We start from the raw sequence: 23,437 nt of genomic DNA, 5'->3' as shown, positions 1-23,437 counted from the left end.
TTCAGCATTCTTCTGTAGCACCACATTTCGAAAGCTTCTATTCTCTTCTTGTCCAAACTAGTTATCGTCCATGTTTCACTTCCATATATGGCCACACTCCATACAAATACTTTCAGAAATGATTTCCTGACACTTAAATCTATATTCGATGTTAACAAATTTCTCTTCTTCAGAAACACTTTCCTTGCCATTGCCAGTCTACATTTTATATCCTCTCTACTTCGACCATCATCAGTTATTTTACTCCCTAAATAGCAAAACTCCTTTACTACTTTAAATGTCTCATTTCCTAATCTAATTCCCTCAGCATCACCCGACTTAATTCGACTACATTCCATTATCCTCATTTTGCTTCTGTTGATGTTCATCTTATATCCTCCCTTCAAGACACTGTCCATTCCGTTCAACTGCTCTTCCAAGTCCTTTGCTGTCTCTGACAGAATTACAATGTCATCGGCAAACCTCAAAGTTTTTATTACTTCTCCGTGAATTTTAATACCTACTCCAAATTTTTCTTTTGTTTCTTTCACTGCTTGCTCAATATAAAGATTAAATAACATTGAGGATAGGCTACAACCCTGTCTCACTTCCTTCCCAACCATTGCTTCTCTTTCATGGCCCTCGACTCTTATAACTGCCATCTGGTTTCTGTACAAATTGTAAATAGCCTTTCGCTCCCTGTATTTTACCCCTGCCACCTTTAGAATTTGAAAGAGAGTATTCCAGTCAACATTGTCAAATGCTTTCTCTAAGTCTACAAATGCTAGAAACGTAGGTTTGCCTTTCCTTAATCTATTTTCTACAATAAGTCGTAGGGTCAGTATTGCCTCACGTGTTCCAATATTTCTACGGAATCCAAACTGATCTTCCCCGAGGTTGGCTTCAACTAATTTTTCCATTTGTCTGTAAAGAATTCGTGTTAGTATTTTGGAGCTGTGGCTTATTAAACTGATTGTTCGGTAATTTTCACATCTGTCAACACCTGCTTTCTTTGGGATTGGAATTATTATATTCTTCTTGAAGTCTGAAGGTATTTCGCCTGTCTCATACATCTTGCTCACCAGATGGTAGAGTTTCGTCAGGACTGGCTCTCCCAAGGCTGTCAGTAGTTCTAATGGAATGTTGTCTACTCCTGGGGCCTTGTTTCGACTCAGATCTTTCAGTGCTCTGTCAAACTCTTCACGCAGTATCATATCTCCCATTTCATCTTCATCTACATCCTGTTCCATTTCCATAATATTGTCCTCAAGTACACCGCACTTGTATAGACTCTCTATATACTCCTTCCACCTTCCTCCTTTCCCTTCTTTGCTTAGAACAGGGTTTCCATCTGAGCTTTTGATATTCATACAAATGGTTCTCTTTTCTCCAAAGGTCTCTTTAATTTTCCTGTAGGCAGTATCTATCTTACCCCTAGTGAGATAAGCCTCTACATCCTTACAATTGTCCTCTAGCTCCTGCTTAGCCATTTTGCACTTCCTGTCAATCTCATTTTTGAGACGTTTGTATTCCTTTTTGCCTGCTTCATTTACTGCATTTTTAGATTTCCTCCTTTCATCAATTAAATTCAATATTTCTTCTGTTACCCAAGGATTTCTACTAGCCCTTGTCTTTTTACCTACTTGATCCTCTGCTGCCTTCACTACTTCATCCCTCAAAGCTACCCATTCTTCTTCTACTGTATTTCTTTCCCCCATTCCTTTCAATTGTTCCCTTATGCTCTCCCTGAAACTCTGTACAACCTCTGGTTCTTTCAGTTTATCCAGGTCCCACCTCCTTAAATTCCCACATCTGCCCCTGGAAATGTCTTTCAATTTAAAACCTGGTTCCTAAATCTCTGTCTTACCATTATATAATCTATCTGAAACTTGTCAGTATCTCCAGGGTTCTTCCATGTATACAACCTTCTTTCATGATTCTTGAACCAAGTGTTAGCTATGATTAAGTTGTGCTCTGTGCAAAATTCTACCAAGCGGCTTCCTCTTTCATTTCTTAGCCCCAATCCATATTCACCTACTACATTTCCTTCTCTCCCTTTTCCTACTACCGAATTCCAGTCACCCATCACTATTAAATTTTTGTCTCCCTTCACTACCTGAATAATTTCTTTGATTTCATCATGCATTTCTTCAACTTCTTCGTCATCTGCAGAGCTAGTTGGCATATAAACTTGTACTACTGTAGTAGGCATGGGCTTTGTGTCTATCTTGGCCACAATAATGCGTTCACTATGCTGTTTGTAGTAGCTTACCCGCACTCCTATTTTCCTATTCATTATTAAAGCTACTCCTGCATTACCCCTATATGATTTTGTATTTATGATCCTGTATTTGCCTGACCAAAAGTCTTGTTCCTCCTGCCACCGATCTTCACTAATTCCCACTATATCTAACTTTAACCTATCCATTTCCCTTTTTAAATTTTCTAACCTACCTGCCCGATTAAGGGATCTGACATTCCACGCTCCGATCCATAGAACGCCAGTTTTCTTTCTCCTGATAACGATGTCCTCTTGAGTAGTCCCCACCCGGAGATCCGAATGGGGGACTATTTTACCTCCGGAATATTTTACCCAAGAGGACGCCATCATCATTTAACCATACAGTAAAGCTGCATGCCCTCGGGGAAAATTACGGCTGTAGTTTTCCCTTGCTTTCAGCCGTTCGCAGTACCAGCACAGCAAGGCCGTTTTGGTTAGTGTTACAAAGCCAGATCAGTCAATCATCCAGACTGTTGCCCCTGCAACTACTGAAAAGGCTGCTGCCCCTCTTCAGGAACCACGCGTTTGTCTGGCCTCTCAACAGATACCCCTCCGTTGTGGTTGCACCTACAGTACGGCTATCTGTATCGCTGAGGCACTCAAGCCTCCCCACCAACGGCAAGGTCCATGGTTCATGGGGGGAGGGGTAACACATAGCCCCGTTAAAAAAAAAAAGTAATAATAATAATAATAAAAAATAATAATAAAATAATAAAATAATAATAAAATAATAAAATAATAATAATAAAAAAATAAAAAAAAAACTGTCCAGAACCAACAGAAGCTCTTCCAATATCCAGCACTAAAGCCCCGCAACAGCAAGACTCTGTACCGCCAACTGAAGAAGAAATTATCAAACACATAAACAAACTCAAAAATAACAAAGCATCAGGAGAAGATGGAATTGTAGCCGAATTTCTCAAAAGTCTAGGGTCTAACTCAAGAAATGAGCTAGTTAAAATTATTCAAAACATATGGGTTACTGAAGAAATACCAGAAGATTGGAAATGTGCCCTAATACATCCGTTACATAAAAAAGGGGATAAATCAGATGTGAACAACTATAGAGGAATCTCCTTACTTGCCGTCACATACAAGATATTATCAGCTTGTCTTCTTGAAAGAACACAAAAACTGCTAGAACCCAAAATCTCAGATTTCCAAGCTGGTTTCAGACCAAACAGATCATGTCCAGAACAAATTTTAAACTTGAAATTGATTACAAGGATGAGACAAATGCGAAGGAAGCCTACAGTATATGTCTTTGTCGACTTTAAAAAGGCATATGATTCAATTCACAGACCCACACTATTTAAAATTCTTGAAGAACAAGGACTGGATAAGAAGACACGGAACATCATAGAGCAGACATTAACAAATACAAAATGCAAAGTGAAATTCATGGGAAAACTTTCAAAATCATTTGAGATAAAAACTGGGGTTAGACAAGGTGATGGATTATCACCTCTGTTATTTAACTTAGTTCTGGATAGAGTCATGGCAGAATGGGAAAAAGAACTCAAAAAAGAAAAGTACTGGAAACCAATATCACTGGGAACCAAAAAAGATGACCTACAAATCCCCTACTTAGCCTACGCAGACGATCTTGCAATAATGGCAGATTCTAGTGAAATGGCAGTCAAACAGATAGAAACCTTAAAAGAGTGTGCAGGAAAAGTTGGCCTACAAATATCTTTTGAGAAAACGGTGTTTACAACAACAAATCTAGAAATTTCTAAGTTACAAACCAAATATGGAGAAATTAAGAGGTTACCATACTTTAAATATTTAGGAGAGATAATTTCTGAAAAATACTCACAACAAGAAAGAATATTAAAAGCTCGTAGGGATCTAGGGCTGGTCCAAAACATTTACAATAAAAAATGTCTATCTATAAATACAAAAATTAAACATTATAAGTCGGTAATTAAACCAATAATGCTATATGCCACCGAAACCTTGACACTTAAAAGGAAAACAGATATGGAAAACCTGAAGAAAGAGGAAAGGAAAATCATTAGGAAAATTCTGGGACCAAGATGGACCAAAGAGGGGTATAGATTACAGAAAAATTCTAAAATTGAAGAATATTCTAACATAGAGATAGACATGAGGAAGAGGCGCCTAAAATTCTATGGCCACATAATGAGACTTCCCGATCACAGACTTACAAAAAAAATAGTAAGATACGTAGCATCCCTTGTTAATGGAGGAGAATGGATCAAAAATGTAAAGAAAGATCTGGAATTAGCCAACATTACTACTGAAGACATGAACAAAAGAAACAATTTCAAACTTAAAGTTGACAAATGGGAGGTCAAACCAGAGACAAAAGCGCCGAGAACTGGAACAAAATGGAGCGAAGAAAGAAAAGCTGAATTCTCGCAAAAAATGAAGACCTGGTGGGCAAACAAGAAGAATAAGAAGCCCCAGAAGTGAACCATCTTTACTTAGCGTCTTCCATGTTGGGAGCTTTACGACTAATAATAATAATAAAATACATAGCCCGTTACAAAAATAATAATAATAATAATAAAATGGGATATGGATGGGGTGATAGATGAATGAAGATGGTCATCGATTACTTCCTGGTGGAAAAGAAGAATCAGAGACTGTTGACAGATGTAACTGCACTCCCAGGAGAGATTTTTGATGGAGACCATTGAGTGGTGGTGGCAAAGATGAGATTCAATGAATTGAAAGACATAAAGGTAGAAAGGGAAAGGAAAATAAAAGTATGGAAACTAAAGGATGGGATGGTACAAGAAAAGTTTAAGGAGTTACTTTAAGTGTAAAATCCCTAACACCGATTATGCAATGTGGAAGACGAATGGGGTAAGTTCAAAGAAGCGTTTGTAAGATCTGCTGAGAAGACCTGTGGCAGAGTGTCCAGAAGGATAAAGGAAACAGGGTGAAATGAGAGGGTGAATGAGGCAGTAAAAGAAAAGAAGAAAGCCTGGCATGAATGGAACAGAGATCAAACAGCTGAAAGTAAAAGGATATGCCAGGATAGTCAAAATAAGTGTAAGAAAATGGTAGCAGAAGAAAAGAGGAAAAGCTGGGAAAAATTCACCCGAGAGTTGGAAAAACATGTTTTTTAGTGGTAAGAAGAAGATATATGGAACAACAAAGAGTATGAGAAAGGAAAAGATGGAAAGAGTACTTTGATAAATTACAAAATGTGAGGAATGGCAGTGCAAAGGGAATGCGGCAGGGGGTCAGGGGTCTGGAAGAAGAGGAGGATGTAATGATGTTAGAAGTGGAACTAGCACTGAGAAAAATGATAACAGGAAAGGCACCTGGGATAGATGAAATTACTGTGGAGATGATAAAGGCAGCTGGACCAGTTGGGCTACAGTGGCTATATAGACTAATAAAATGCATTTGGACCCAAAAAATGTGTACCTGAAGAATGGGGAAAAGGAATAATAATCCCAGTTTTCAAGAAGGGTGACAGGAAAGTATCTGACAACTATCGAGGGATCACACTCATATCCCAAGTAGCACAAATAAAGGAGAGGATACTGGAAAGAAGAGTGAGTGAAAAAGTGGAAGGGCAATTAGAAGAGGAGCAGTATTGCTTTCGGCATGGTAGATCAACAGTGGACTCAATCTTTAGTATGAGACAGTTGATGGAAAGACTTTGGGAGTATGGGATAGATCTGGTGATGATATTTCTCAGCCTAGTGAATGCATATAACAGTGTTCCCAGGGAAAAGGTATGGACAACTTTGAAGAGAAATGAAGTTGGAATCCAAACACTTGAAGTCAGCCAGGCGATATATGGAAAAAGCTCTAGTTGTGTGCCGACACCAATTGGAAGAACTGAATGGTTTAAGAATGTTACAGGACTAAGAAAGGAAGTGTGATATCACCACTACTATTTATAATGGTGATGGATGAAATAGCCAAAGAGACGAAAGAAGCCCGTAGAGGAAGGGAGATGAAGCTGTTACTATTTACTGATGATATTGTGGTGTGGGGCACAAGCAGTAAGGAGGTACAAAAACAAACAGACATCCTAAATGATAAGGTTGAGAAATATGGAATGAAATTTAGTGTGGAGAAAAGCAAGACCATGATAGTAACCAGAGGGGATAGAGAGGGCAAGGACAAATTCATATTAAGGGGCGGGATATTGAAATAGTGGACAGCTTTAAATATTTGGGAAGTCTTTTAATGGGGAATGCTTGTTTGGAGACAGAAATTAGCAAAAGAATATAACAGAGTAGTACATTTTACAGGCGTGTGAGGGGCTTGGTGTGGGGAAGGGAAGTGCCAATGAGGTGCAAGCTGGTGCTATACTAGACTTACTTCACACCCATACTAATTTACAGCTCAGAGACTTGGACTATGAGTAGAAGAGAGGAGAGTAGGATACAATCCAGTGAAATGAAGTTTCTGAGAAGTATGCTAGCAAAGACGAGGAGAGACAGAGTGAAAAATGAAGATGTTAGGAAGGAAATTGGAGTGGAGAAGATGACTGAGAAAATTGAAGAGAATAGATTAAAATGGTTGGGGCATGTGAAGAGGATGGGAGAGGGAAGAATATGAAGAAGAACGATGGAGTTCAAGATTGAGGGCAAGAGGCCAAGAGGAAGACTGAGAAAAAGATGGATTGATACAATAAAGATGAGTTTAATGAGGAGAAACCTGCTATGGAACCAAATTGTGGAAGAAGAATGTTGGAAAGACTGAGTTAAGTAGTGAAGTACCATTGATACCCCAACCCAACCAGATGTTGGATAGAGGGGGAAACGAAGAAGAAGAAGTCTGATCTATGGATTTCGCTTATAATTACAACAATGCTTAGCATTCACACAGTCAATCAACTACATGAACAAACAGCGATTGGCATTCACTCATTCGAATTTATTCAGCTTAGCTTGTATAGCCCCATCCCCTTTTGTCTGTGGGAGACTTCTTTTTATTTCTAGATGTGATGGGGATTCGCCCGGCAGAGACATCACATACTATGCATGCATTCAAACATCAGCTTATGGCATTCAAACATCAACTTTTGATTTGTTCAGATATCAACTTAGAATGTATTCAAAAATGTTCAAAAACCAACAGGGATGCATTTCAAAATCATATGAACAATCGCTAGATCAAGGTGTGCTGGACGCTAGGCACTCTGTGAAACCAGGTTTTTTTTCCCCTTGAGAACATGAATTTGGCACTCCCTGTAACAGCCACCTGAGGCAGATACCCCAGTTGCCCCCCCCCCCCCCCCCCCACCACCAGTCCAGGTCTGCCTCCATCATCATAGCAGAACAACCAAATGGTTCACTAAAGATTTGTGGAGACTTCATTCACTGGTGGCAAGATCTTCAGACAAACTGATTTGCATGACACATATCTCCAACCCTCACCAGATGAGGTGCCCAAAAAACATCTTGGTCCTCAACATGCAATTTGGACTTTTCTGGCATAACTGGGTCCCCTTTGGCATTGCCAGTGCATTAGCTACCTTTCAACAATATTTAGAGCACCTTACATGAGAGGTGCTAACAGTGGCCAACTACTTAGATGACAAACAATCCTGTTGGCAGAACATGCGCAACTGAGCATTATAGCAGTTGAAAATACCGCTTCAGTTGTAAATTACTTTTTTTTCACACGACTAGTTTCAGACTATTATAAGCCTATCCTCAGGAGTCGTAGCTGTGCTGTGGTCCCCGAGCGCCACATGTACAGGTGCGGTGTGCTCCCTATGAGCGCAGAACAGGAAAGCCTTGTCGCATGTGGGAGGCCAATTCCACGTAACGTTTTTCACTGGTAGTGCACCATGAAGAATGAATTTTCTGTAGTAGTTGACTTTTCGACTTTTCCAGGTATGGATTTTAGTTGTTTGGTGTTATTGGGCCACATCTGCGATGCACATGCCCCAAGTATTAAATTTATGGTATGAAAAACAGAATATGTCCTTGTTACCTGTGAGACTGGCCCACAGGAGCATGCCAAATAAGGAGTTAAGGTTGGTGGCTAAATCTTGAGCATTATTACCAGTAACAATGTCATCTAAGTAGCAATCTCATCCTGGCTCTGCCTTCACTTAGACTTTTTGGGCACTCTTGGGATACTATTGGTTAATTGTTATTGATACAGGCAACAATTTTCCATATGTATCTCTACTGTCTTCGACATCCTCAGCTGAAACAGTCAAAGCACAGCCTCACATTTTTTCTGTTGAGGAGTTCCCAGATACCACTGTGACAAATAATGGCCCTCTGTTTTTCATGGACTGAATTTGGCATTTTTTGTTCAGAAAATGGCCAATGTCCAACTGCCTTGTGGAGAGGTTTGCCTGCATGTTCAAGAAAATGGACAAGCTGCACCAGCATTATGCATTGGATGAGGTACTCACATTGGTCTTAGCCTCCCAGCACACCCAAAAACTGCATGGCTAGGTGCATTGATCACAACTCTCAATTATTTTAGAATGAACTCATGAACTGCAATTATGGTTCCACATAGGATACTTCAGAACAAATGACAATTTGTGCCAGACTGCTATTTGAACCTGGGTTTCCCATTTGCTGCAAGTGGTCACTTGAACCACTTCAGCTATCCGAGCTCAGGTGACTGCTCATAACAAGGGAAATCCAAGTTCATGTGCCGATCTGGCACAAATTTTCATTTGGTCTGGAATATTAACAACTGTTGTGGAACCATAATCGAGATTTGCAAATCTCAGACATTGCATTGCAGTTCCTCAATTGTTCATCTGACTGTCCTTCACCCTCTTCCTGGAAAACAAACTGCCACCAATACTTCCTACAGGATGAGGCTAGGCACTTATCTTCACCAAGTGCTGCCAACACTGGATCTCAATGGTTGTAACATATCTGTTACATTGCATAATGGATGAAGTGCAACTCTACTGTGGCTCCAGATGACACAAACACATCAACCTGGTGTGTACTCACAGTGCACCAATGCCTCTGACAGGAAATCTTCCACAGCTTTTTGTTCCAGACGGACACCTTGACAGCCAGGATCCTCAACAGCAACCTCCAGTTGCCACTGTAAAAGGCTGTGCAGTCTCCAGATGCGACAAAGTCAGCCCTTCCAAGACCCAGGTACCCATACCAATGGACATCAATAGTAAACCCCCCTCCCCCCCTCTCCCCAAGTTCACCAGGTCGCCAGTAAGGAGACCATCACTTCCTGAGACTTCAAGGTGGGCCACATCCTCTTTTTCATTAAGGGGAGAGGGATGCTATGTTGGGACCATTCACCCTCTCATACAGCAACCACTCATACACCAGCATCAAGAAGGTGGCCTAGACAGCAACGCCAAAGGGGACACACCAGCCACAAAGGTTCTGCATTGTTTACCTGGGCTGTGTTCTCATTGCACCTCCAGTTGCATGGCACATAATAGTTATATTAACCTTATGTCATTTCTCATTGCTTTATTTATGACTGGGACAGTGCTTGTATAACAATAACTGCTTTGACAGCTAGTTACAAGGACCCAACCAGGTATTTAGGCAAACCCCTTCAGTGCTGTATTCCTATTAGCGGTGACCAGATGCACTGCATATGTATCACTGATTAAGGAGGTGATGACATAAGACATATTATAATTTTCCACAGACAATGTTTGATATGTTATAAGGTGTAGTATTATAGAACAAGAGGATCAGTGTAGACCAAATCTAATTACATACATATTAGTTTCTCATATAAACAACCAGTATGCATCTGTGCAAAAACTTTTGTACACAACCTAAGATGTTCCACGTTGTAAAAGGTTATCATATGCCTGACACTGGAACATAAAACACACAGTATAAACCCAAATATCGTTAAATAATTCAAATGTATTAATTTCTGAGTGTCAGGCAGTTTGGTCCAACATTATAATTACAAAAAAGGCACATCATTAAGTAGGATACATTTCATATGAAAATCAGGAAATATTTATTTGTCATAAAGTCCAACAATTTTTGTGTTAACTGAGATCAGTATTATCTCTCTCTCTCTCTCTCTCTCTCTCTCTCTCCTCACACACACACACACACACACACACACACACACACACACACACACACACACACACTTTCCATCAAGCTCAGTATCTCCTGTACAACATTCACCACATGTCATTAACAAATCATTCAAAATATTTGAAAGGCTTTACAACTTTATTCAGTGATATTATGTAAAATTAGAATATGCTAATGAGTAGTTGATGGCGTCACTCACACTTCAGGAGTGGCACTACAATATTTTGTTTCAAGAGTAAGAAGAGAAGGATCCACTGACTACTTATAGCAAACTATTTCCATCGCTTCCTTGTTAGTGGAGAATCATATGAAATGTATAGTTCTTATGAATGTATGATCCTTAAAATTATGGAGGTTTCAAGCATTTCAGGAAAAACAGACAAAAGATTTTACATTTGTAGGAAAAACAGCTCATGTATCACATTATTCTCTGAATGCATTTAATGGGTCATAGACAACAAAGAAGGTGCTATTTACAGTTTGTGGTTCATGTCCACATCACATTAGGTGGAGAAAGTATAGTTATTAATCTAAAAAGGAAAAGTGAAGTTTGCTAAAGTTACTGACTGCAGATGATAACAAAACACACACTAGGATTCAACTAAGGCTACAGTATACACAAGGATGTTATAAATTATTAATATTGGATTATTTATTGTATTATTTACACACACAAAATTCTCAGTTCTTTCCAATATTGTATTGTGAAGTACATCAAGTTAAAACATTTTTAAATAAAGAACACTTACCTTCATAAGCCAATGGAAATCATTGTAGATGCAGCTTGGGTATGTTTCATCTACTTCAATAACAGGTAAGAAATCTTCATTTGTAACCAGCACCTTATCTTCATGATAAAGCAGACAGGCAAGGAATACACCCCTATGGAAAGGAATTCAGCATTTCAAAAACTTAATTTAGATATATTTTAGCAATTTTTTTTCCTCATGAGCTTCAGTTTGCATTACAACTGAAACTGCACAGAACAGATCTGGAACCACTGAATTCAAATTATTTAAGCTAACACAAGGTTTTATCTATGCTATCACAGTTCATTGTTATACAAATGAACTAATGGAAGCCACATGCTTGCAGTGACACTTATGAAAAAGTTTCTGTGATGCTCTGGGACATTTGACAAATGGATTTATTAGTTTCTATAAAGAAATCAAGTAAACAACATGTCAGGATATAGACATAAATGAATTTCAACTTCATGAGAACCTTTACATACCTCCTTAAATTTTTCTGGAATTTTGAAGCAACTGTGAAAAGTTGTTTAATAGTAGTTTTCTTTCTCTGGTTTCTTCTTTGTAACCCAGGTGTTTCACCTGGTTGGGTAGCAGCCTTTATCTCAGCAGCATGTTCAGGTCGAGTATTACGCATTTCTGCAAACAGGTCATCCAGGAGCCGTAGCCTTCCTGCAAACCTGGGCTCTCGACCTTCCACATCTCGCCAACCTAATGACACAAGAGATGCAAATAAATTAGGTTAAATATCAAAATAATAACCTAGGCCATCAGTGAACCTAATAAACCCCCTTCAGTCCACAACAGGGAAATCAGGAAGTAATTGGTAAACTTTCTTCTCTGTTGAGTAAATTAACATACTGTGGCATGATTGTTCTTGGTAAAACTGAGGACATGTTTCCAATCAATGAAACACAAAATCAAGTTAGAAAGACAGCTAATAGTTAAAAGTGATAAGCCATATGAATTATAAGCGGTGTAGGGAGGGTACGAGGAATCAAGATTGACACTAACAGAAACATTGATGATAGTGATGGAAGAATATACATGTGTCAATGAGGACACAGGCAGAACCTACAAAAAGAGACAAGTGTATGTACAACAAACTATTTATGATGTAAGTGCTAGGTGACAGGAGCAGAACTGACCAAAATTACATGTATCTGTAAATAAGGCTAAGTATAGCAGTTCTTTCAAGGTTACACATGTGAGCAGATAACTTAACTGTATTAGCACTGTTGCCCAAGACATCATCTGAACTAGTCTATACATACAATGATAATCTATTAATAAAAGCCTTGCTAATAAACATTTTCGACTATGAATGTAAACTTTTTCATCAAATATACAACTTGGCTTTCGTCCACAGCAACATATACTTTTGCTACCATAAGACTTGTAACTGCTACACTGTACCTACTTCAGCAAAAGTAATCAATTTTTGAAAATATGATGTAATTGGATAGATAAAATATCCACTCACCACACAGTAGCAGGAGAAAACACATATAAAGGTTAAGTACACGTGCGAGCTCTCAGAGCCAGTCGCTCCTTCCAGCAGAAGGGTTGAAGAGGAAGGAAGAGGAATGAACAAAAAGAACTTGCAAGGTTTAAGAAATGGAGAGAGTTCAGAAAAGTTGCCCAGAACCCCAGGTTAGGGGAGACTTACCAGACAGGATGAACCAGGGTTCTGGGTGACTTTTCTGAACTTTCACCATTTCCTAAATCTCACTAATAGTTTTCCTTCATCCCTCTTTCTTCCCCTTCATTCATTCCGGTAGAAAGATCCACTGAATCTGACAACTTGCACATTTACTTAACTATACTTATTTTGTACTTAAACGAATTTTACTATCAAATGTTACATGAATACTACTCCAATCATAAACAAAATTAATTTGGGTATTCTTCTATACAAAATTTTATAATTCTTCATATAAATTGTGGTCCTGTGTTTGCAAATCATAAATGGTGATGTTAAATTTTGAACTGCCTTTGCAGTTTAAATAGTAGCTATAGATCACACAAATGCACACTCGCTTGTGCACACACACACACACACACACACACACACACACACACACACACACACACACACACAGAGAGAGAGAGAGAGAGAGAGAGAGAGAGAGAGAGAATGCCACACAGAAGGAGTAGCTAACACTTTCTAAGTATGAAGGTAATTAAGAAGAGTATAGACTAAGGCTCCACAGAAATGGCACAAACACTTCGTGGTGTATCAAACACACCAGCCTGCAGTGTGTCCCTAAAGTTTTTACATGAACTTCTCTTCCCATTTTCTGGTGAACTGCTGGTGCCTCAAACAGAAGTATGAAACATGGTGGGTATAAAGTATTTGAAAATACTGCTCACACATTTTTGGTATCACTATGGCTGATGTGTGAGCAGGTATATAATTATTATGCAATAACAATCCTAATGATACAAAAATGTTTCATAGTAATCTGAGTCACTATTCCAATCCTTTCCAAACAGCCAATCATAGTTATACCCAGAGAGTGCTGAATAAAAAATCTCTACTCTTTTCCCAGTGGCATAAAGATTTTTTATCTTTTTAGAGTACATTTACTTTTGTCAAAGCATTGTTCTACTTTTTTATCTGCAATTTCGTCTCATGAGCGTAGTTTGATCCATGTTTCATCTAATCACATAATAATGGCACAAGTCTAATCACATAATAATGGCACAGATACTTCAGACCATGCTTCAGTTTTTCGAAACACAATTTTTGGATATCTCTTCTCAAACATTTATGGTTGTTAGTGAATACAGAAGACACTGCACACTAGGTTACCTGATGTGTACAGCTTTGTTCTTGATATTACATACTTATTCACATGTGTTGCAGAAATCTCAACAATATATATATATATATATATATATATATATATATATATATATATATATATATATATATATATATATATATATATATCACTATAATGGAAGGAAACATTCCACGTGGGAAAAATTATATATAAAAACAAAGATGAGGAGACTTACCGAACAAAAGCGCTGGCAGGTCGATAGACACACAAACAGACACAAACATACACACAAAATTCAAGCTTTCGCAACAAACTGTTGCCTCATCAGGAAAGAGGGAAGGAGAGGGGAAGACGAAAGGAAGTGGGTTTTAAAGGAGAGGGTAAGGACTCCTTACCCTCTCCTTTAAAACCCACTTCCTTTCGTCTTCCCCTCTCCTTCCCTCTTTCCTGATGAGGCAACAGTTTGTTGCGAAAGCTTGAATTTTGTGTGTATGTTTGTGTCTGTTTGTGTGTCTATCGACCTGCCAGCGCTTTTGTTCGGTAAGTCACCTCATCTTTGTTTTTTTATATATATATATATATATATATATATATATATATATATATATATATATATATATATATATAAAAATAAAAACAAAGATGATGTGACTTACCAAACGAAAGTGCTGGCAGGTCGATAGACACAAACAAACACACAAAATTCAAGCTTTCGCAACCAACGGTTGATTCATCAGGAAAGAGGGAAGGAGAGGGAAAGACGAAAGGATGTGGGTTTTAAGGGAGAGGGTAAGGAGTCATTCCAATCCCGGGACCGGAAAGACTTACCTTAGGGGGAAAAAAGGACAGGTATACACTCGCACACACACCCATATCCAACCACACATACACAGACACAAGCAGACATTTTTCCATGTGTGTGTGTATGTTTGTGTTTGTTTGTGTATATATATAAAGATGTCACATCTCTGCCCAAACTCTTTGCCTTTACAAATGTCTGCTTGTGTCTGTGTATGTGTGGATGGATATGTGTGTGTGTGCGAGTGTATACCTGTCCTTTTTTCCCCCTAAGGTAAGTCTTTCCGCACCCGGGATTGGAATGACTCCTTACCCTCTCCCTTAAAACCCATATCCTTTTGTCTTTCCTTCTCCTTCCCTCTTTCCTGACGAGGCAACCATTGGTTGCGAAAGCTAGAATTTTGTGTGTATGTTTGTGTTTGTTTGTGTGTCTATCGACCTGCCAGCGCTTTTGTTTGGTAAGTTTCATCATCTTTCTTTTTAGATATATTTTTCCCACGTGGAATGTTTCCCTCTATTATATATATATATATATATATATATATATATATATATATATATATATATATATATATATATATATATATATATATATATATATAAACAAAGATGATGTGACTTACCAAACGAAAGCGCTGGCAGGTCGATAGACACACAAACAAACACAAACATACACACGAAATTCAAGCTTTCGCAACAAACGGTTGCTTCATCAGGAAAGAGGGAAGGAGAGGGAAAGACGAAAGGATGTGGGTTTTAAGGGAGAGGGTAAGGAGTCATTCCAATCCCGGGAGAAGACTTACCTTAGACAAAATGTGTATTGCACATGTTTGAAAAATTAAATAAAACCTTTACAAGAATTAGACTTAATGGCCACGTGTTTAACAAAATATTTTGCCATTTTGTAAATAATTACCAGCTTTCCAATTCACACCAACCAAACTGGTGGAAGTTGGTCTTAAAATATCACAGGGACAACTCCAAAACAGTCCCACCAAAACTTGCTTATGGAAGTGGTTGCTTATGATTTCTACAAACATAACATTTAGGGGCCATTTCAGTCAGCCAATAAGCAATAAAAGATAAAGAAAACAAACCATGTGAACTTCAGTTTGTAGAAGGAAAATAATACTGGAATATTAAACACTTACAGTAATTCTATGGACTGTGTAGGAAATACTACATTTTTAGGGATCAATAGTAATTTTCAGTTAAAGTGAAATGAGGACACACATATACTACCAAGAGAATTCCATTCGCATTTATGCAGACACACATCTATTAGCAAGAGAATGTCATCAACATTTATGCCTTTATAGTCCTGTCATCAGTGTACTTCACCAAATGTCTCATATTATACAGTATTTCCAAGAACACTTAATCCTTGGTTAAGGTATATGGCTGCAGTGTTCAAACCACAGAAAGGGGCCATAAGAATAATTACGGATGAAAACAACTGATTCAGTCAGTTTTTTTAAAACAATCAACTCATCTGATTGTTTTAGGTAATGCAGTTCAAACACCAGCTGTTTTATTTAACCTATATATATAATCTACCAGTTTCAATCATAGACCACCACCACTGGATACAAGGTAGAACAGAGAGATATATTTTACCTTAAATAAAGTGACAATGGTCAACAACCAAAACCAGTAGATGATATATATGTTAAAGAAAACAGCTAATGGTTAAAATGCATTTTATAATGTACTTAATGGCTGTTAGTTCTCACCTGATGAAAATATTAAAAAAATCATTTGATTGTAGTTTGACATAGCAGCTGAATAATTCAGTCATTGTTTTGAGTGAGCCGGCCGGAGTGGCCGTGTGGTTCTAGGCGCTACAGTCTGAGGACAATTGATTCAGTCAGTTGTAGTTTTCCATATTGATGGAACTATTAATTCATTCTTTTGAGTGAAACCAAATGAAAACAGTCAACACAGACCACTGCAGTTTCGCATGTTGACTGAATTATTCATTTTTTTCCCACGTAAAAGCAGTCTATAGTCTGTTGGTTGAAGCATGTATTCATTCTTTCACCAGAGACCTATCATTAATGTTCTAGTTGACTGAGCAATCAATCCATTCTTCTGAATGAAACCAGTCTGCAGTACTTTCATTGGTTAAACCAAAGCAATGGTATACAAACAGGGTATACATACCCCCATGAAAGTACCCCTACCCGAGTAATATATGGAGACATTTCAGGGGTATGCCATGTTCTGACTCTGGCAGGCTAGTCGGGCGTGACTGACCACCAAGTCATCCTCTGCCAATGGCATCATCAGATGCGTTATGGAGGGGCATGTGATCAGCACACCATTCTCTGATCGTTGTCGGGCTCTATTACCTTGGAACTGTTGCTAAATGGTTCGGTAGCTGCTCAGTTGGCCTTATAAGGCTGTGTGCACCCCATACCAGTCCTCCCAACAAGGTAAAATCCCTGGCAGTGTTGGGAATCTAACCTAGGAGCCCAAATGGCAGCCAACCACCCTGACAATTCTGCTACAAAAGTGGATACAATAAGCATTATACATGCTGATTTAATTACATACTTAATAGACTGATTCTTCCTTATTATGTACTGCTGTGCACGAAGCTGTTCCATATGTAATAAAAATGTTATTCATTGATATATCATTGGTGATGTAAAGCTGAACACAGAAGTTGCCGTAGGGATAGTGAAGAAGAGAGGACCATTGAAAAATTTTAGAGACTGTATGCATTTTATTTTACTGAAAAGGTGTGATGATGACCATTACTTAAAAATCATTTGATTCAGCCATTTATTTGTGTGGAAGGTAAATATACCACTAAAAAAAGAGAAAAAAAAAAAAAAACAGTGAAGCACCCAGAAGATGTAGTCACATGTAAATGTGACTTAATACATATACACACCACTGGTGGCAGGTAAATGATTAGAACAGAAGTTCTCTGTGAGAGGTAGAATGGCCATCTGAGTGCATTACTATTGTTCATATTTATGAGTGACCACTGTGACAGACACGGAGATGATGCATACCCATGTTAGACAGCATTATCAGCTCCTGAAAGAGTTTGAAAGGGGCCTTACTGCGGGTCTTTATTTGCCTGGCTGGTCAAATCATACATTACCCAGATGTGTGGGATATGTGTTTGAATGTGGCAATTGCCTGATCTTGAACTTAATGTGAATGTGGGGGCAGGCGGGAGGATCGATGTATTGTGCACCAAGCAAATCGTAATGCCTTCACATCTATGCCTGCCATCCAGCAACAAATAATGGACTTCTTGCAACAATCCATGTTATTTCACACCATTACTCATAGACTAGTAGCAGCCAGACTAGGGAATTACTACCTCATGCGTAGGCTGCCATTAACACTACAACAAAAACGGCTGCTTTTCGATCAGTGCCATGACTGGGAACAGAGGACAGTTGATGAATGGTGCTGCTTTGTGTTCAGCAATGAATCACAGCTCTGCACTACCTGGGAAGAGGTTCAAGTCTTCCAGTGTTTTGGAGATATACAGCACTGTTACTCCTAGTGTTACGGTATGGGTTGCCAGGTATGACATCAGGTCACAGCTCTTAGTGACCGAGTGAACTCTTGACAGCACTACGGTCTGTCACGGACATTCTGCATCCTCACCTGCTACCTCTCATGCGACAGTATCACATTACCATTTTCACCAGAACAATATTAATCCGCATGTGTCACGTGTCTCTATGAACTGTTTGGTTGATGTTGAGGTACTCTCAAGGCCAGCAAAATCCCCAGATTTGTCCCCAATAGAACACGTGTGGGACCAGCTTGTGCATCAACTCCATCCTAGTGCCAGTATTCAGGATATCGAGGACCTGTCACAAGAGTTGCGGGCCAGGTTGCCTCAGAATACGATATGTCTACGACACCCTACCCAGTGAGTTAGTGCATGCATCCAGGCCAGAGGAGGTGCCATGCCATACTGATAAGTGAGCCATACTGCCAAGTTCTTTGTAAATTTGACTCATTATCGTAACAGACAGATACCCTCTCCACCCATGATGTTTCATTTTGTTTCCTCTTTCCTTTCTGGGTGCTTCACTTTTTTGTCAGGCAATGTCTATTATGCTGAGAATTACGTTACCAGCTGCATACATACAAATCACACCCATTCACAAAAACCTGTTTACATACTGCAACCTCTGAAAAGCAGCAGGTTTATCTTTACAGTGGCATGAAGAAGTACTGTTCACATTCACGTACAGGCTTAACTCTGAAATTGAAATACCAGTCTGTAAACACTCTCTAACAACTTTCACATCCCTCTGGACTGCTGGGACTGACAATTGGAGCTGCCTAATCCCTGGCACATTCTGTTCCAAGCAGACACTTTTGAGTCTTTTGGCATTGTTACATCATTATTGTTGACTGCACTTTGTTGTTACAGGTTATCACTTTTATTATTGATCCAGTAATTGCTTTTTATTGAATGTTAATAAATAGTTTCTAGAGACAAATAAATCTTCTACGTCTGCTGTTATTTATTTCCGTTTTGTTTTTATTTTGCATCCTATGTTGTTTTGGCTGTGGAGCTATTTTCAAACAATATGTTTAAACCATTAACTACATATGTTTTGGGTTACTAAATTGTTTAACACTACCAGACAATACTAAATGGTGTATTTATGTGCTACTGATTATATTGTACTGAATATCATGACTATAGCTTGCAAACTGTACCAACCATGGACTGCGCATAAAAATGACTATCACCAAAAACAGATGCAGTTAATGGGTTAAACATTTTACTTGAAAATGACTAACAGATGAAATGACATATTATGTAAAATAAAAATAAAATGAAAATAAATAGCTGCCAATGCAGGAAACTTATTTTTTTCACGAAGTTTATCACAGCTGTAGATTCTGTTTAAACTACATTATTTGAAATAGCTTTTAGCTAAATTATTTGAAGTAGCTTTTAGTGCAGTTTTTGTCCATATTTATAAATAGGAGTTTCATATTCTGAAACTGTATTAATTAAAGAAATTCAAAGAAAATTAACAAATTATGACGAGTATTTATCATGAAAAAATACTTCTGAGAAGTGATAATATTTGCTTAAAAAGCAAGTGATTAAGTCGCCAAACACTAAAAAATTGTATCTTATATGTTTTCTGTTGACGTCACCTCACAATTGACTGAAAGAGAATGATCAGTGATGGGAGCAGGAAGTGAGAGACAGAGCTTCAACAAATTTAAATAAAAATGTAACTGTTTCTTTATTTAAACATAAATTTATAATGCAGCTCCAGTTATTGGCTTTTAAACCAACCAAAAATCCATGTTTAAACTCAGAAGTATGAAAAATTTGTACTTAAGCAAATAAATACATAAAATTTGAAAATACTTCAATTTTAGAAATACAGGGTGATTCAAAAAGAATACCACAACTTTAGGAATTTAAAACTCTGCAACGACAAACGGCAGAGCTAAGCACTATCTGTCGGCGAATTAAGGGAGCTATAAAGTTTCATTTAGTTTTACATTTGTTCGCTTGAGGCGCTGTTGACTAGGCGTCAGCGACAGTTGATGCTAAGATGGCGACCGCTCAACAGAAAGCTTTTTGTGTTATTGAGCACGGCAGAAGTGAATCGACGACAGTTGTTCAGCGTGCATTTCGAACGAAGTATGGTGTTAAACCTCCTGATAGGTGGTGTATTAAACGTTGGTATAAACAGTTTACAGAGGACGGGTGTTTGTGCAAAGGGAAAAGTTCTGGACGGCCGAGAACGAGTGATGAAAATGTAGCACGCATCCAGCAAGCATTTGCTCGCAGCCCAGGAAAATCGACTCGCAGACCTAGCAGAGAGCTGCAAATTCCACAATCAACTGTATGGAGAGTCCTACGAAAAAGGTTAGTTATGAAACTACCCGAGGCGATGGATCGGCCGCCAGGCAGCCCGTGACAGAGCACTTCATCACTGGCCTCCAAGAAGCCCTGATCTTACCCCCTGCGATTTTTTCTTATGGGGGTATGTTAAGGATATGGTGTTTCAGCCACCTCTCCCAGCCACCATTGATGATTTGAAATGAGAAATAACAGCAGCTATCCAAACTGTTACGCCTGATATGCTACAGTGAGTGTGGAATGAGTTGGAGTATCGGGTTGATATTGCTCGAGTGTCTGGAGGGGGCCATATTGAACATCTCTGAACTTGTTTTTGAGTGAAAAAAAACCTTTTTAAATACTCTTTGTAATGATGTATAACAGAAGGTTATATTATGTTTCTTTCATTAAATACACATTTTTAAAGTTGTGGTATTCTTTTTGAATCACCCTGTATACTTTTTATTTGCCCTCCTTGAAATAAGTGGCTTTGTTTGCTTCCAAAAAAAGTTGGCAATTCTAGTGTCAGTTCTGGAAAGGGGTCAAAAGGTATGTAAATGAAACCACTCACACCCAGAGACTGAGAAAAAACTCACCAGAGACTTATGTCAGTGTGTAGGCTATAAATAAGCGAAACCACTCAAACACTGAAAGTGAATGAAAACATTCATGCAACTAATGTGGCCACAGAGTCTAGTTTTATTGAGTTGTTTCATTCAACTGAAAAAACAGACTTAACAACAAAACAAACAACTGGCCAATCAGTCGTTAAAACTAGCCATCACTACCATCTATGGCAATCTAACAACCCAACACACACTCATTAAGAAAACTGTTGGTAATTATTACACTAACAATACTGTCCACTGATCACCTTGTAATTCAAAAGGCTGTAGGCCAACACATTGCAGCACATTGGTAAAATTCTGCTCAAGCTGCCACTAGTTGGGGGCATCAGCATCTGATGTGAGGTACAAGGATGTGTGTGCAGTGCGTCCAGTGTGTGTACTGACCCATCATGAGACAGAATAAATAGTGTTAATATTAATTTTGAAACAAACCAGACTTGTAAATAATCATACATTTGTACATTCATTACCTTTTAGCTATGTGTTATTGTTGTATTAAGTTGACATGTCTAACGTGATTGTAAAATAATCTGTGGATAAATAAAAAATTAACTAACTCGTCTTCCTGTGTAATATTGTGTCTGTCTTTGAAACCAGGCTGCAAAGGACAACTTGTAACAAGTTCACAGACATGCTAACTGATTTTTTGAATATTTTCTTCAACTCAGCAATAATTTCCTCACTTTAACAGGAAATTTAAACTCTTAACTAACACTGTACTTACTTGATGGTACCACAGACGCTGGTGTTGACAGCCTGAAGTTACCATAGCCTTTAAGGTTCCCACAGGCAACTCTAAAGTAATATCGGCATCCCTGCGTAAGGTCACCAATATGACATTCCAATTGCTTCATATCAAGAATCTCTCTTTCACCCGCCAGCGGGCTAAAGTCTTCTGAGCAGCTCCACTGCACTGTTAACAGTGATAGTATCATTTGGTAAGTTAAAGTAATTTATTAAAGACCAAAGACAATGATCAAACACAACAGTTATGTGAATCACTGATTAAAATTTTGTACTGGAAAACCCAAAAACTGCAGTCCCATACTTTTCAATATAGTTCCATTACAAGTTCCATTTTGTTAATGTGGGTGGCTAAATTATCATGGAAAAGAAGTTGGAATCACCCATCCATTAACTCACTGTATTCCCTAGACAACATAATGAGTATACTGCAACACAGATTTCCAGTTAACAGAGGAAAATTAAAAACAAAAATGTCAGTGCATTAATTACAAAAGCAAAATAACACACGCTCACCACAATAGGACAAAGAAATGCACAGATTCACAGCAAATCTCTGGTTCCCTAGAAGCAAATCATAAATATCAAATAAAAATGCTGACAAATACTTAAGTCAACTCTGTCTACCCTTTTTTTCACCAGTCTTCAGACCGGTTTGATCTGGCCTACCATAAATTCCTCTATTGAGCCAATCTGTTATCTAAGGACAGCACATGCAACCTATGTTCTCAGTTATTTGTTGGATGTATTCCAGTTTCTGTATTTACCCCTTACAGTTCCCTAAAGTAACATAGAGGTTATTCCTTGATGTCTTAACATGTGTTTTGTCATCCTGTATCTTCTTCTTATCAGTGTTTTCCATATGTTTCTTTCTTCATGAATGTTTTGAAACATGCACTTCCTTATTAACAGAAATTAAAGTGTTTCTCCTTGAGAAGGGTGTTCACTATCCAAGGCCAACAAACAATTCATGTGTCAAGTAATTTTATTTATTGGTAGGCACTATGTTTCATTTTAACCAGCTTAATTGTAATCTACAGGGGAAAGGATACAATGTTTTCAATGTTCAAAAACAAATTATGTCTTTTTGCTCTAGATTTTGACAGAGAAACTTTGATTAACATTTTAAGTCTGTTGAAACAACACCAATAAAATAATTCTGATATTGACATTGCTGTTTCAAAACAACGCTTTTAAAACTGAGAGAAGCTTTTCTCAACAGGTTTCCAAAACTGCTGGATAAAAAATTATGGACCTGAAAATTTTAATATCTTTATGCTGACATAGAAACACTGGAGAAAAACACATGTGAACTTAGTTTACAACACAAGTTGTCTATTTTGAAAGGCCTAGACAAGGAAGATATATTGATTTTTAATGCTTGGAACAGTATTCCTGACTCTCATAATCATCTGAAAAACTAGCATTTGACATTCTTTCCTTAGTCATGTCTACATATTCATATAAATAATAGTTTTACAGCATGAATCTTATCAAGAGTAAACTGATAACCATGCTACTGATGAGAACCTGACATTGTACCCAAAATTAAGAATAACAACATACCCACTTTACTTATTTTTGAAAGAAATG

General features: G+C 38.1%; 1 protein-coding gene across 4 annotated transcripts in view; it reads right to left on the bottom strand.

Moving 5' to 3' along the window:
• LOC126458600 (ankyrin repeat and fibronectin type-III domain-containing protein 1) overlaps positions 1-23,437 on the bottom strand; it is a 688,593-nt gene that overhangs the window by 62,621 nt on the left and 602,535 nt on the right. For all 4 annotated transcript variants that reach the window (XM_050095753.1, XM_050095754.1, XM_050095755.1 and 1 more), the window contains 3 exons: positions 21,825-22,013; positions 11,513-11,738; positions 11,028-11,160 (listed from right to left, as the gene is read on the bottom strand). In XM_050095753.1, the coding sequence (XP_049951710.1) occupies positions 11,028-11,160; positions 11,513-11,738; positions 21,825-22,013 (548 nt within the window). The remainder of the gene's footprint in view (positions 1-11,027; positions 11,161-11,512; positions 11,739-21,824; positions 22,014-23,437) is intronic.

The sequence above is a fragment of the Schistocerca serialis genome, chromosome 2 (genome assembly GCF_023864345.2).
Source record: "Schistocerca serialis cubense isolate TAMUIC-IGC-003099 chromosome 2, iqSchSeri2.2, whole genome shotgun sequence".
Lineage (NCBI taxonomy): Eukaryota > Metazoa > Arthropoda > Insecta > Orthoptera > Acrididae > Schistocerca > Schistocerca serialis.
Note: the sequence above shows the minus strand (reverse complement) of the source record. Positions and strands in the feature narration are given on the sequence as shown.